Source organism: Neodiprion virginianus, chromosome 2 (assembly GCF_021901495.1).
Source record: "Neodiprion virginianus isolate iyNeoVirg1 chromosome 2, iyNeoVirg1.1, whole genome shotgun sequence".
NCBI classification, from domain to species: Eukaryota; Metazoa; Arthropoda; class Insecta; order Hymenoptera; family Diprionidae; genus Neodiprion; species Neodiprion virginianus.
The window spans coordinates 37,858,889-37,873,861 of record NC_060878.1 but is presented as its reverse complement, the minus strand read 5'-3'; the positions used below and the strand labels follow the sequence as shown (position 1 = coordinate 37,873,861).

The 14,973-nt window shown below is 32.7% G+C and overlaps 1 protein-coding gene across 1 annotated transcript in view; it reads left to right on the top strand.

The window, feature by feature from the left end:
* The window catches only part of LOC124296906 (broad-complex core protein isoforms 1/2/3/4/5-like), a 69,830-nt gene extending 57,398 nt beyond the window's left edge, over positions 1-12,432 (top strand). Inside the window, exon 7 of the mRNA XM_046747329.1 lies at positions 11,923-12,432. Within this exon, the coding sequence (XP_046603285.1) occupies positions 11,923-12,269 (347 nt within the window). The 3' untranslated portion in view covers positions 12,270-12,432. The remainder of the gene's footprint in view (positions 1-11,922) is intronic.
* The last annotated feature ends 2,541 nt before the right edge of the window (positions 12,433-14,973 follow it).

The following is a 14,973-nucleotide window of genomic DNA, read 5'->3' as shown; positions in this document are numbered from 1 at the left end:
TAACGTCACTCAATGTTCGAGAATATGGATTTTTTGTCTGCGACCAACTTTGAAAGAAAATTCAGTACAAAGTATAGCGAATGAGCATATTTTTGAATAATTCGAAACTTTTCGGCCGGACAGGGAGATTAGGGGAATGAAATAAAAATTAAGAAATTTTTTTTTAACATTTGGAATCGATTTGACAGGATCCATCGTGAATAATTTTTTTGGCCCCATATCAGAACCACCCTAATTCATACACACACTGATAGCTAGGCTATGATAGATTATTATTACGTAGGGGGTATTTAATTGATTTCTCCGAGCGACTCACATTTTTCAGGATCACTTTTTCATTCTTTACGATAATATTCTCTTGCAATACGAATTCTTGTCTCGTTCAATTAAAGTTTTCGTTGCCAACTTGTAAAAGCTGTATAAGAAATATATTGATATGTATCTGGCCTATTTATAGGGGGTGATCCTTAAAAATATGCTGGTCGACTCGAAGTAAAGTTTAATATAAATTAGATAAGAAAACGGGAGAAAAAAAGGTGATGAAAAAAAAAAAATGCGCACGAGAAGAAAGATGGAAAGGGAATGAAGGGAAATGCTGTGAAAAGTATAAGAAATAAGAATAAAATGGAAAAATTTATTGATTATAAGGACGTTTTTGAGGTTAGACAAAGAAGAAGGAGAAGTAAAAGAAGGATAGAAAGAAAGAGAGAAAATTGAATTAAAATAAAGAACGAAGCTTTAAATTTATGAAAATAAATGATATACAATTTTATGGTAGTCTCATACGAAAGAACTGATATTGATAATATTTAAATATGTAGACTACTGAAGAAATTGATTTATATGACTACTGTAAAAATTGCCAAATACCCAAACGGTGCCCAGTGCTCTGCATTTCACGATATTGCAGAGGAGAGGAGAGGAGGAGGATGAGGTGGATGAGGTGGATGAGGAGGGGATCGGGCGGTACATTATGGAGATAATAAATTATTGATAAAATTAATATAAATTGATGAATATTTAATTACAAATGATATAGTAGTAGATTTTATTTGATTCTTATTATTCTATTCTATCTTATCATATATCCGTATGATATTTTTTGGGATTAACAATATCAAAGATCCACATTTCATAGTTATCACTGTGCATTTTTATATATTTTTTATTACACGTCACAGTAAGCGCTTTGTCGTTTTAATATATTACATATCCGTTTTAGTTTTATCGTTTTAAAATTCGTCATATTCGTCGGTATATGCGGGGTTCGAAAAGAGGAAAACTGTCGATTAATTGGCCTGTGATAATATATTAACCGACACAATTGTCGCAAAATTTTTGATTTATTCATTAATTTTCTTTTTATTTATTTTTTTTTTTTTTTTTACATCTTTCTTATTTGAGAAGACTGAAATGGGAATCGCATCAGTTGCGGTCGAAATGAATATATATATACATATATGTACACTATATATACGACTCGACGGTCGTCATTTGACGTGATTCGACCGAATCCTAAGATAGAAAGTTATATATTGATATTTAAAGTCCGCCGTCGGTACTTGAAGACTGGGAAAAATCTGCCTTATTGGTGCATACGACAAATTCGTGTAATAATAATGATAATTATGTAATTGATTATTTCTCGCACTGATATATATTTATATCTAAATATATATGAAAGAAGCAAAGAAGGAAAGAAAAAAAAAGCCACCGAAAACAAAAAGAAAAGACGAGTAGATTATGTAATATGACGATTCGCGAAGTTAGAGAATATTCGTGGTTTAATTGATGTACCTCTATTATCGAGAGAAAGGAAAGAGGAATAGAGAGAAATTTGATAATATCGATTATTCTGATAGTAACACTAATGATAATAATAGTAATATTACTATTTTCTGTAAATTATTAAGAAGAATTTTTAAAATGATTTATTATTCGACCGCAACCAATGTATATATATATATATATCAGACTGAATTTGACTGAATTTGTCTCATTACTTAATTAGTCGATTTATTGGACTGATTTTTTTACTATTTGACTGATGTTACCAAACTGTTAATTAAAGGTACCTAATGGATAAGTTAAAAAGTTGCTAAAAAAAAAAACAGAATTAAACGAAAAAGAAAAAGAACAAACAAATCCGCATTGAATAGCGAAAACAAGATTAAAATTATATAGAACAGACAATCGAGCATTGTAACTCTGAGTTGGGAACTCGGTGAAATTTTGATAATTGATAATCTCAGGTGTTATCGAAATTTTACCGGAGTCCCCTCTTAATGTGGCTACGAATATAAAACTTCGTATATCACCGTACCTTAGAAATAATTAAATATCATGCTTCAACTTAACAATTATTATTATTACTTTAGTTTTCTCATTAAATATTATGAAACACGAAACGAAGACGGAAAAAACAAATCCTTCCTCTCTCACTTCTTGATATCCGTGCGATATTTAAGCACGCAAACAAATGGTCGAGGGTTCCACGCACACACATGCAGAGGAAAAACACACACACACACACACACACACACGCACGCACGCACACACGCGCATAGCTTTCGCATCTAACGAATATACGGTAGGATATTTATTAGGAAACCAATATACATACATGTATTTACATACAGAAAATGATTCGTTGTCGGAAAAATAGCTAGAAAAAAAAGGTTGGGTTTAAAGGGACCCGTAAGTGAAATTCTAGCCCTACGACAGATATATGCTACAAAGCCGCGGATTTTTTTTTTTTTTTATATTGTACTTAGTTTCGGTAAAAAAATTATGGCCCATGTCGAAGAATAATCCTGGTAAAATTTTCCCCTATTTTCGATATTCATATTTTCGAACGAAGAAAAATGTTGCAAAATCCATGCGTGAAGTTGTTCGAAATAGTCAATAGAACATGTGGAAAAATCGGCGAATCTAGGAGAAGATACATTTTTGCAACATTCTTCTTTGTTCAAAAATATGAATATCGAAATAAGCGAAGAATTTTCCGGCATTATTCTTTGACATGGGACATCATTTTTAACCAAAACTGTGTACAAAAAAAAATAAAAAATAAAAAAAAAAAATCAGCACCTTTGTAGCATATACATATGTATCGCAGGGATAGAATTTCACTTGATGATCCCCTTAAACATAAATGCTCAGCTTGATCACCTGAAAGAACGACATCTGCGCGATTCGTTGAAGTTGTCGAAAAAGGAAATAAATAGTGAAAGAAATTAAGAAAGAAGACAAAATCATGCAGTAGAATTATACGTTCTAAAGGAAAAGAAATTAAAAAAAAAAATAAATAATTAAATAAATGACAAAAAAATAATAATACATAGTTCTATCGGCGTGAATGTGCAACTATGTGAAGTAAAATCAAATCTACGTTTAAACTGACTGACATTATATACAAATGCATATATGTTATAGTTAGGGATTATTATATTAACACGAAAGTTCAAAAATAACACACAATAAGAGACGAAAAAGAAAAGTTTCTCAACTTCTGAAATTTCTCGCGCATAAATGTTTTTTTACGTAAAAACATGCACGAAAGCAAAAAAAAAAAAAAAAAAAAAAAAAAGAAAAATAAAAACAATAAATGAACGAAGCGCTAAAAACCGAACAAAAAGGAGAATAAAAAAAAGTTACGTTATCTTGCTTACTTATTATTTGTTATCTGCCAAGGTGTTCTGGTAATAGTATATATTTATTGATTATTATATTATTATCCTTATTTAAGGCTATATCAAATGCATTTTAATATATTTTCATTTTTTATATTATATAACAAAATGTACTATTTGGTTCAATAATTCAGTTGTGTTTCATTCGTTTTTCTAGATACCCATATATCACATCCTCGTTGATTCTATATGATATCGTGAACGAAAGAAAAAAAAAAAAAAAGAGACAATATTGTTGTATCATTTGGCATTGTTACAACAATTGCGTACAATATTGTAATAGTCGGTGTACTCTGTTACAATAACGTATATACGTATGTGCAACCACTCATAATTTTTATACACACATGCATACATATGTATGGATATTATTTAAATCAGCTTATATTTCAGCTCGAAGGTAAGTTGTGCTAATTGTGTAATGACTTAATTGTTAATGCGTTGTTTCTTTGTGACGTCAGCCATAAAATCCTAACAGTTATGTCCGCGGCCTAGTTCGGGCATTTCAATTCCCGTGTATGTATAATATTGCAAGGAACGTGTATAATATAATAACGAGTCGCGCGGTGTCTGCGATATATATGTATATAATATATATATAAATACATGTATGATATACATGTACTTATTTATTTATTCATTTATTTATTGCCCATTATTATGTTCACATATAACGTAATTGCGAGTAATGTCGCATGAATCATAGAAATTAATGCACACTTGAAAAAGATCTTCATAGATTTCAATTACGTAATATTCAGCGAAATGCAGCATTCGAAATGCATTCCTTGTCGCAAGGCTTATACTGAATATATGTATACAGTCTCAGAACAGCTTTAATTGATTGGAAAAAAGAAATAAAGAAATAAATGTGTTTTAAACAAGAAGACAAATCGCACCACAAACGCCGTATTATAAACAGACGTCGTCGAAGATGTCTACGAAGTAACGTATCTACGTAAAGTTCTGAATATTCGCCCCTCGAGGTTTTTTTTTTTCTGTTTTTTTCCGTTATCGTTTCTTCTCGCGTCCATACGTTAACAGTTATAGGCTCAGACTTTGTGTGACAGCAATATTGCAGGTAAAGTTCCGTAAATTTTTTCGGTATTTTTCTATCGTTTCAGAGGTATTGTGATGTTTTAAATATGTGATATTGTGTGTTGCGTTGCCTTGCGAATACATCGGATACGGAGACCCACGTTTTCTCTGTGAAATTTTCTTTACAATACACAGTGACGAATGACGAGGAAAAAAAAAAAAATATAAAATAAATGAAAACAACAAAAAATGAAACACAAGAGAAAAGCAAAGTGGTCTCAATTGATAAAGGGCTGAAACATAGTGCCGATATATCGTTTCTGTAACAAAATGGACGAGTGTCCGGTATATGTCATACATAATACATAATACGATATTTCAAATGCTGCGCCACAATTGCCGAAACATTATTAAGAATTGCATGCTTTAAGTGTCTCCCAGAATGCTGAGTGTTATTTCCTTCATCGTCTTCCGTTGGATCTCATATTATACTATATTATTGGAATTTCTATTATCGTATATACAAATATACGTATATGATGTACATGTGCATATATTCTTGCCGATTTCACCAAGAATATATGTCTCTATGTCTTGTCTATATATGTATATATTTATATAGGCGCAACGCAAAGTATATATATATATCTTATGTCCCTCAGTTTTTGTTTTTCAATATTTAATTTAATCGTATTATTTTGTTAAACCCAACACCCCCTCTGTATAATTATATAATATAATATACTGCAACAGTTTCTTTTGCCTGAAGTTTAATGAGACACGACTCGAGAAATTGGATAAAGAGCAATTTTCAAAGGAAATGAATTATAGCTCCGTTTGCAGACTTGCAGGCTTGCTTGCCAGTCGGCGAGATTAAAATAAAAAAAAAAAAAAAAACATAAAGAAAAGCAAAAGAAGCAATGATATAAATGAAAAGAGATGGAAAAAAATGAATGAAAAAATTAAATGTCAAGCAAAGTGTTGAGAAAAAAAAGTGAAGGGAAGAAAGAAAGATAATTGTTTTAGCTCTGTACGGTATTCAATGTTTCACACGCATATATATATGTATATATACATATACATATGTATATTATATACGGAAATCGAAATGCCTTTTTCTCTTCTTTTAATTAACGAGAAGCGTGCGGATAAATAGACCGCATCCCACTTCTTATTATACACGTGACGTTTCATTCGTTTCTATACAAGGTAGCCTCAATCCTGACGTCATCATTAAAATACAAAAGAACATTTTACATCGTGTATAATATATAAATACTAAGATACGATTCAAAGATCAAATCCCCCGCACTCCAGGATGAGGTGTTTTTGTCGTACGAGAATTTTTTCTTTCGTCTTTTTTTTTTTTTTTTTTTGTTGTCCTTACTACGCATTTACAAAACGGTAGAATAATATTAACGAGGTCGACGAACGCTGTGCACGATCGTTTCGTAATTTTCTCTCGTCAAAATTAGTCGTCGATAAGTCGAGATACGGACATCTGCATTTAGGTGCTCGATTAACTCCTTACTCTTTTATTTTCTTTTAATTTTCATCTTATACCCGCCGCCCCTATCTCTCACATGTTATTCGCATATTGAGCATAAATAAAGTTTAACGTACCGCAATCATCGTTTATACTGTCATCAATTTTTATTAATTATTCCGCGTAAATCGTCCGATGATGAAAGAACCGATAGCGATAATTAATCGATACAACCATGCATCGTATGAATAAGCACGGGTTTTATATATAAATTGTCATATTATACGTTGAGGCTGTTGACACAGAGCCGTGTTTACGTAATTGCTGACTAGATTCTTAACCCACTGTTCAGAAGTTATTAACGCTCATTAATTTCTTTATAATTGCAACGATAGTAACCGAAATATATTGTTTACTCCATATATACGCGTCACATGCAGACACATACTTTTTTTATTTGTATTTTTATTTTATTTTTTTATTGCTTCGTGTTGATCAATGATATTTTTCGTTTTCCAAATTGGCTTTTAATTGCTTTAATTATATATGTTGTTAAATTGTCAGGTGGTGGTATAATTTTGTATCTTAGAAGAGAAAGAGAGGAAATACGTACGCGCGACAAATAAATATACGCAGTGTGAAACATAGTAGGCAAATGTGATTAATTGGCAACCCTTAGTTTCACCCTTTCGATAATCTTAAAAACGTCTCGGAAAATACCTCATCCTGTAATATTGCAATATTGACACTTGTGCAGGGCATTCGAGGGATCGGGAAAAATAAAAACCGTGCTGGGCAGTATACGAATAATAATTATTATTATTCCTTGCACAATATATATATATATATATAATTCGCAAAACTAATTTTCACAGCGTATAATACTTTATGACATGCAGCCGAGGCATGCTATACATGAATAACGCGAACATAAAATTGTGTTACAAGTACCGCTGTTTCAGTTGCGTAATAAATTTTAAATAAGCGTTATTGTTTAATGTTAATTTTTTTCTTATTTGTTTTTCTTAATTTTGTTTTCTCTTCCGTTTCACCTTTTGTTTCGTCGACCCAGTGTCAATTGCAATTGTCAGGCAACTTGTGCTTTCTTAGTTTTGGCAGCTATAATTTTTACCTGACGACGAAAATTGCAAAAGTAAAACAAAAACGTTGAACAAACGTACAAGCAACAACGATATATTCATTGACAGTATGGTTTGTACAGCGTTTGCAACACCGTCAAGAATGACAATATTTCGTTTATCGGTCAGAACACGACGAAAAGTCAAATGTATACCGCGCTCCGCGTAGCTATAACGATGTCGAAATTATCGCGAAACATCTCGATGTAGAAAAAAAAAACGTACGTACATACATGTGTATAAAAATATGTATCTCGAGTTAAATATCAACGTTAAAAGTCGTATCGCGGCTGCTACGAATGTGTGGTAAATTTACATGGTACAACGTTCGATCCGCCTCACATCTTGTGCAAGGAACAAAAATCGCGCTTCGAGCTTAGAATCGAGGCATGAAAAAAAAAAACAAAAAAAAAAAAAAAAGACGATCCCGCAACTGACAATCGTGACAATTTTCAGCGATCTCGAAATCGTCGGTACATAATTACGACAAAGCAATCGAGCCATACTGTCGACGAATCGAAGATAAGCCTTTGGCGAACGGACGGCGCGACGAAATTGTTTAAACAAAAAAAAAAAAAAAAAGAAAAAGTGCAATGACATTAATTACGTAGGGTTGAAACAAAGACGACGCGAGTGAGAGACGATGATGTTGGTGTAGGGGTGGTAAGTGTGGGGAGCTGCATGAGGTGCGTTGTTGTGTTTCAGTTCTCGGCTCGATACCTGGACTGACGTTGGTTAACTCGCTGAGTGCACCGTCCAATAAGAAGCTGTTCACCTGCCAGCTGTGTAATAAGGTGCTGTGCAGCAAAGCCTCGTTGAAACGTCACGTCGCTGACAAGCACGCCGAGCGCCAAGAGGAGTACCGATGTATCATCTGCGAGCGGGTCTACTGCTCGCGAAACTCACTGATGACCCATATCTATACCTATCATAAGAGCAGACCCGGCGACATTGACATTAAGTTCTATTGAAGGTTTAGCTAAGGTAGGGCCATACTAACAATAAAAGAAAATTAACAACGTTTCGATGATTATACCTACCATTGTTGATTTTTTCTTACTTTTTTTTTTTTTTTTTTTTTCAACTTTTCACATTTCTACTCAACCTTATTTTTATCTTTGTTGTATTATTTTTTATTTTCTTTACAACATTACGAAGAATTACTCATTCATCATTTACACTATCAATATTCGGGCCCTACAGACAGACGCGTGTGTTTGTCGTTTATACATGCCAAAGAGAAAGCCACTTGACCTTAAATCATATATATTATAATACGTATTACCCCAAGATAGGTATGCAGCTTTTACTTTGTCTTCATTTACATATTTTGTTTCCCTTCGCGTTGATTTAAAAACAAAAAAGAAAAAAAAAGAAAAAATCAAAAATTCTTTTCTTCACAACTTTGCCATTCCGTGATTCCTCTGTTCTTCATTACAAAATTTCATGAAATACAAGCAACAGGTCATGTAGCAACCACTGTGAAACTGGTGAAAAACTGAAACTTGCAACTTTTCAAACTTCATTTCGCACTTCGACAAGACTGACTCATATAAATATAGAGAGAGAGAAATCTACAATTTACGGTTACAAATCGATTGAGACTTGTACGTGTTATTATTTTTTATTCCTAAGAAATGAATTGTAATAGTAAATATACATGTAATATAAATGCGTGATTCTTTTGGCACATAGCTGACGAAAATAATTAATATTACGGTGAATCGTTGCTACATGATCTGTCAATGAATTGTCTGTTATAAATCTAAGATATTAGAACCGGTCTTACCATAAGTTCGATAAATGTTGCAATGAAATTATATATACGATGTGGAAGACAGAAAAAAAAACATCCCACGAGAGAAAACTGAAAATGATTAGATAATAATCATGATTTTGGTATAGTGAATGATATTGAAAAACGAGAGGAAGAATACTAAAGAAAGAAAGAAGGAGAGAGCGAGAGAGGGACTTTCTTTTGGTGAAAAAACAAAAGGGCAAACAACATGTCTGTTATCGAAAAAAACAACAAACAGTAAACAAAAGTACAAAATTTTGTTCAATCCAAAGCACATGATAAGATAGTAGGAAACTTTATAGGGTTCTTTACCAGTCACATGTTTATTACGCTTCAGGTCCCCACTAACCCTACCCTAAAACCCAGCCTAAGTTTATGCGTTCTCCTGTAATTTTTGTCTCTTTGTTGTTTCTGTTTGTTTTCCGTTATCTTTTGTTGGCTTTCAATGTTCGATGTTGTGTGCATGCTCGATGTTGCTTATATTCAATATATTCGTTTCAGCTGTGGGAAAAACAATTTTTCTTTCTATCACAATTGCATTAAAAAAAAAAAAAAAACGAAAAAACAATATATCAAAATAAAAAGCGAAAAAACGAAAGTTCATCTACAGCACGCGTATAATGGAAAACGTCTCGAATTGCATTGACTTCCATACATATATATACATACACGTTTGATCAAGTTACAAGTAGCACACACTAATTGATTTATCGAATAATCCGGTTTTCTTCCCATTTCCGAATACCAATTAGCATCGTATGTATACAGTCATACCTGTATTACACATACATCGAGCGCATGATGATATATCATCTCTAATTTTTCATCGATGTTCCCTTTACTTTCTATTTCAGTTCACCAATTGTTCACATTATACGCTTACCTATTATTATTATTATTATTATTTATAATTTACTTAGCTCAATTTATGTACTACGTACATGCATGCATGCGAATAACATTATATATTACATCCATGTATAATTTGCTTTTATATATTCGAAACCGATTTTATTATGCATCTTTTTATGATTTCGAACATTTTGATTCAACTTTTATTTTTTTAATTTTTTTTTTTTTTTTCTTTCGAACTCTTGTCGCATTTGTCATTCTTTCTTTGTTCTTAATTTTATTATTCTCCTTGTGTACAGTAAAAAAAAAAAAAAAGAAAAAAAATTAAAAAATATCTGAATCGCACAGACTCGAGATAATTGTCCCATTCGGTAAAATCTAAAAATTTATCAAAAATACGACAATCCATTTCTCGTTGCTTGATTTTGATATTCCGGCATTATTATTTCCTTATAATAAGGTACGTTACTCTATAACAAGCATGAGATTCAAGCTATCAATAAAATGAATAATTCACACTTGATCCTCATGAACGTTGAATTATTTCGGCGCGAGGTGAATGAACGGTTAGATTCATCTTCCAGTTTTTCAGGTGCATGAATACAAACTAATACATAAATTTATTTGTCAACGGAAAAGGACGTATAGTTTTCCTGTTGCATATGATAAATCGCGGATGTTAATAAGTACAGTGACTAACATATTGGGATTTGATTTATACATGACTGTAAATTTCAAATAACACTTGTAAATTGGACACAAACCTATCATATGATCGGGTGTTACGCTTGAAGCATGCGACCGATTGATTAATTCTTGAATTGAACACAAAATCTCACACACGATGTTTGGACAACGAATGAAAAACAGTCAATTCTGGTTACCCGAGTAATATTTACTATTCCAAATATTTTGCAATCAAAAATCACCCAGTTGTTTTTTTATTTTTTTTTTCTCTGCTACATCGAGTCAATCCAATGTCTATTATTATGTTTGAATTTACACACACACACACACACATTTACTCAGTGATTAACCTCTGGAATTCGAAGCAGCATGTTGCAATAAAATTATATTACACAATAATCGTGGTTACAGGAGTATTTCGGTTTGAAGGCATCGGAAAAAGCAAAAGCCTTGCTTAGTTTTCGATTTGAAAAAATAAAGTCCATTTCACTCGTCGAGGTTCAGGACGGTTAAATGAATCTAGAATATTCCTCTTTACCGTTGCAATAGTAGCGGTTTGATATTTCTACGTGGAAAACTCGTGTCAACTTTTTGCTTTTTCCATGCGTTCCGCCCACTTACAGAAGTCGATGAGTATTGAAAAACAACTGCTAACCTTGGAAACCTGATTAAAACGCATGTTCGATATTAAAAAAAGAAGTAAAAAACAAGGTTTTCACAAACTTGAATATGTCAGGGCTTAATAACAGCTTAATCGAAAAAATTTTATTCTTCCAAAATTTCTCTACACGTTACAGATTCTTGCTGGTATAACGATTTTTAAATTATATTTCATTCCAATGTCGATGCCGCGAAGTGAAATTTCCTAAACTGACACGTGATAAATTTTGCTCAGAACATCTCCGAAAAGATAATCAAGCAATAACATCCGCAGTACAATTCAAGTTTCTGACAACCCTGAGGAATGCGAAAATGAAATAAAATAATAAAAATGCGACGGTATAGAACAAAAAATGTCGACGACGCGTATATACAACATACAAACGATACATCTCCCTCGGAGATATAAGAAATTCATTCCGTATCCTTGGCTGTAAAAAGTTATTAGCAAAAGCCAATGTATCGATTTGTAATCTTTAAAATATCGCACCAAGGCGAGGCGAGGAGGTATCGCGATCACGTCGCAAAATTATTGTCAATTGGCTAACGAGTCGACGAATCGAATTTCAGGTACCGGCAACGGGATGCAGACACCAACAACGCTTCCCTCTGCCGTGTACCGGATGCCACCGCCGACCGCGGGTGGCATAAACGAGCCTCAGGAGTGTCCCTATTGCCGGCGCACATTCTCCTGCTACTACTCTCTGAAACGCCACTTCCAGGACAAGCACGAACAGTCGGACACTCTCTACGTATGCGAATTCTGCAATCGGCGTTACAGGACGAAGAACTCATTGACGACCCACAAAAGCCTCCAGCATCGGGGCTCAAGCGGCATGCTCAAGAGGCTCCTCAAGACGTCGGCGATAAAAAATGTCCTCGCCCAACATCCGCAGATACCCCAACAGCCCCAATGAAAATTGTGGTACCATCATAATTTCCCCACCTTCGACCAATTGACTGGGAATTATGAACGTGCCGCTGGCGACAAGTCGCCGAGCTTAACTGCATATCAAAAGTAGCTTCTTTCTCTTCTTGTTGTTTTTTTTTTTTTTTTTGTTTTTTGTTTTCTTCATTGTAACATTTCTTTTCTCTTTTCGCGGTCACTCGTCGTTTTGATATACATAAGTATATTTTTATTCGCATTACGTATGATGTACGTATTATTATTATTATTATTATTATTGTTGTTATCATTATTAATATCATTATTGTCATTATTATTCTTATTATTATTAATACGTGTACACCTATCCTGTATCAGATTGTACATCTCGTTGGCAGGGGATCTCAAACGAAGTTGCGTTTGTCGATAAACTACAATATCGCGTATGCCGAGTGATCCAGAGCTTATATATGTATATAACATATATGCACAACCGCGCAAACATACACACATCTCGTTATTAGAGTAACTATATTATTATATCGCGACAGCGAATATCGCGAAGTGAGAATACCTAAAAACGTAAAAAAAGAAACTTACAAAAGAACAATATCGATACACAGGTAATTGTTGCTACATATCAAGGAGAAGAATTGAGAAGAAAAACAAATTATTGTATTTTATGATGTACGTTTATGACCGATCAATTGTCGAAACATTCTTTCGACGATCGAGACGGTCTTTCAGTTTTTGTTGTAAATTTTTAGTCGAATTTCAAGTCACACGACGATTACAATACACATGGGCATACGTAATATATACGTAAATATACTCTGGATATGTTGGGGTACAAATTTTTGGTATAAGGTTATCATACCTGTTGCATTCTACATACGTTGAGAGCCCGCTTCCCGAGATTGGATAGGTGTATCCTCTTGTTTTCTTTTTTTTTTTTTTTTTTTTTAATCTCTCCTTTATTTTATTGAACTTTTTTTTCTCACCTTTTCTCTTTTTATTTTATTTTGAATTCTTTTCGTCAAGACTGCGTATAATCCAAAGAAGAGGGAAATATCGACTGAGACATTATATCAAATTTATTTTTTAAGTTTAAAAGGGGAAAAAACAAACAACCTGAAAAGCCAACTAATTGGAAACATTCCATATGTTACACCTATACTGTAACGAATTATTATCAACAGTGATAAGGCGTGATTCGACGAGATTTCGAAAATTATATTTAGTCGGAGAAAAAGAAACAAAACAAAAAAAAAAAAAAACGCAAAAGAAATCTAACGAGATGTATTGTATACGGTAGGGTCAAATTAGTACGATATACATGCATACTAAAGAAGAGAAAAATTAACGACTGACAGATGTATAAAAGTAGAAAAAACAAAACAAAAAACACTCGCACACACCGATATTATATGGATGTACAGCAGATCGTAAGGGTGAATATACGCCGGATGATTATTATTATTGTACCATTGAAACTTCATTCTTTTTGAATTCAAGAACTTGGAACGGATAATTGTGGAATCAGGAATTGACTTGGAAGTCAATTTTTTTTTTTTCAATAATACCAAAGTGTCTTCTACATAAGATTGTAGACAATTCGCTAATCACGTCGTACAAAGTTATCAAAAAATGTTTTGAATCTTGACACAATTTTCCGACTTCGTCAATGTATTTGGCGGGGGACGAAAACGAACATCGAAACCTAAAGTTTATTCTTGTCGTTAACTTTGATCCGACATGAAATTTCAAATCTCGATTATGAAATGTAAAACTTTCCACGTCTTTGAATTTAAAAAATTTTAAGCTTCATATAGCCATCGTAATAATGTCGATCAGGCAAGAACAATGTCTGTCAAAACACAGTTACGTATATCGAAGATAAAGACATGTCTGAGACGGAAAAAAAGCAAGTTCAGAAAAAAATCCGATACCCTGAAATTGTTCCGGCGATTGGCTTGGCATTAATTTTATATATGAAGAGGATATCATAATCACATCGATACCTATAATGACGTAGTAACAAAAATTAGCTGAAAAGACCATATATACATATGTAACGAATACGTATCTACTAACGAAAGAATCCACAAAGACAAAACAAAAGTATATATAACTATATATATATATATGACATGCGCAAAGTTCGTCAAATCAAAGTGCATTTAATACACATTAATGTGAAACATGGTACAGAAATGAAAAAAAAAGAAAAAAAACGAAAAGAAGCATAAATATCCATAGCTTTTTATATTTAACGATAAGTTGAGTATTTGTTGAAAATGCTCTCCAATGATTAATATCGGCTACTTATAAAAGTGAGAGTTCGTTGAGAAAACGAAATGATCATTGGGAATAATATATTATGGTATGTGAGTTAAAATGAACAAAAGGAGAAGGGGAACGGAGGATAGTTGAGAACGAAGTGAAAAAATGAATAATTAAAGAAACAAACAAATGAAAAAAGGTTATACGAATTGGCTGGTAAATAATTAATTGAATAATTAAACCAGCAAACGCAGGTATTATGATATACAATATGTGTAAACAAGAAATAAATCTATATATATATATATATCTCTCTATAAATATATATACATATTTATAGTTAAGTAAAGTGAATTAGGGATACAGTTATTTTGTCTTAGGCCTAAATAAAAATTCAATTACAAAAAAAAAAAAGAAGAAAAGAAGAGAAAAAAATGAAGAAAATAAAATAA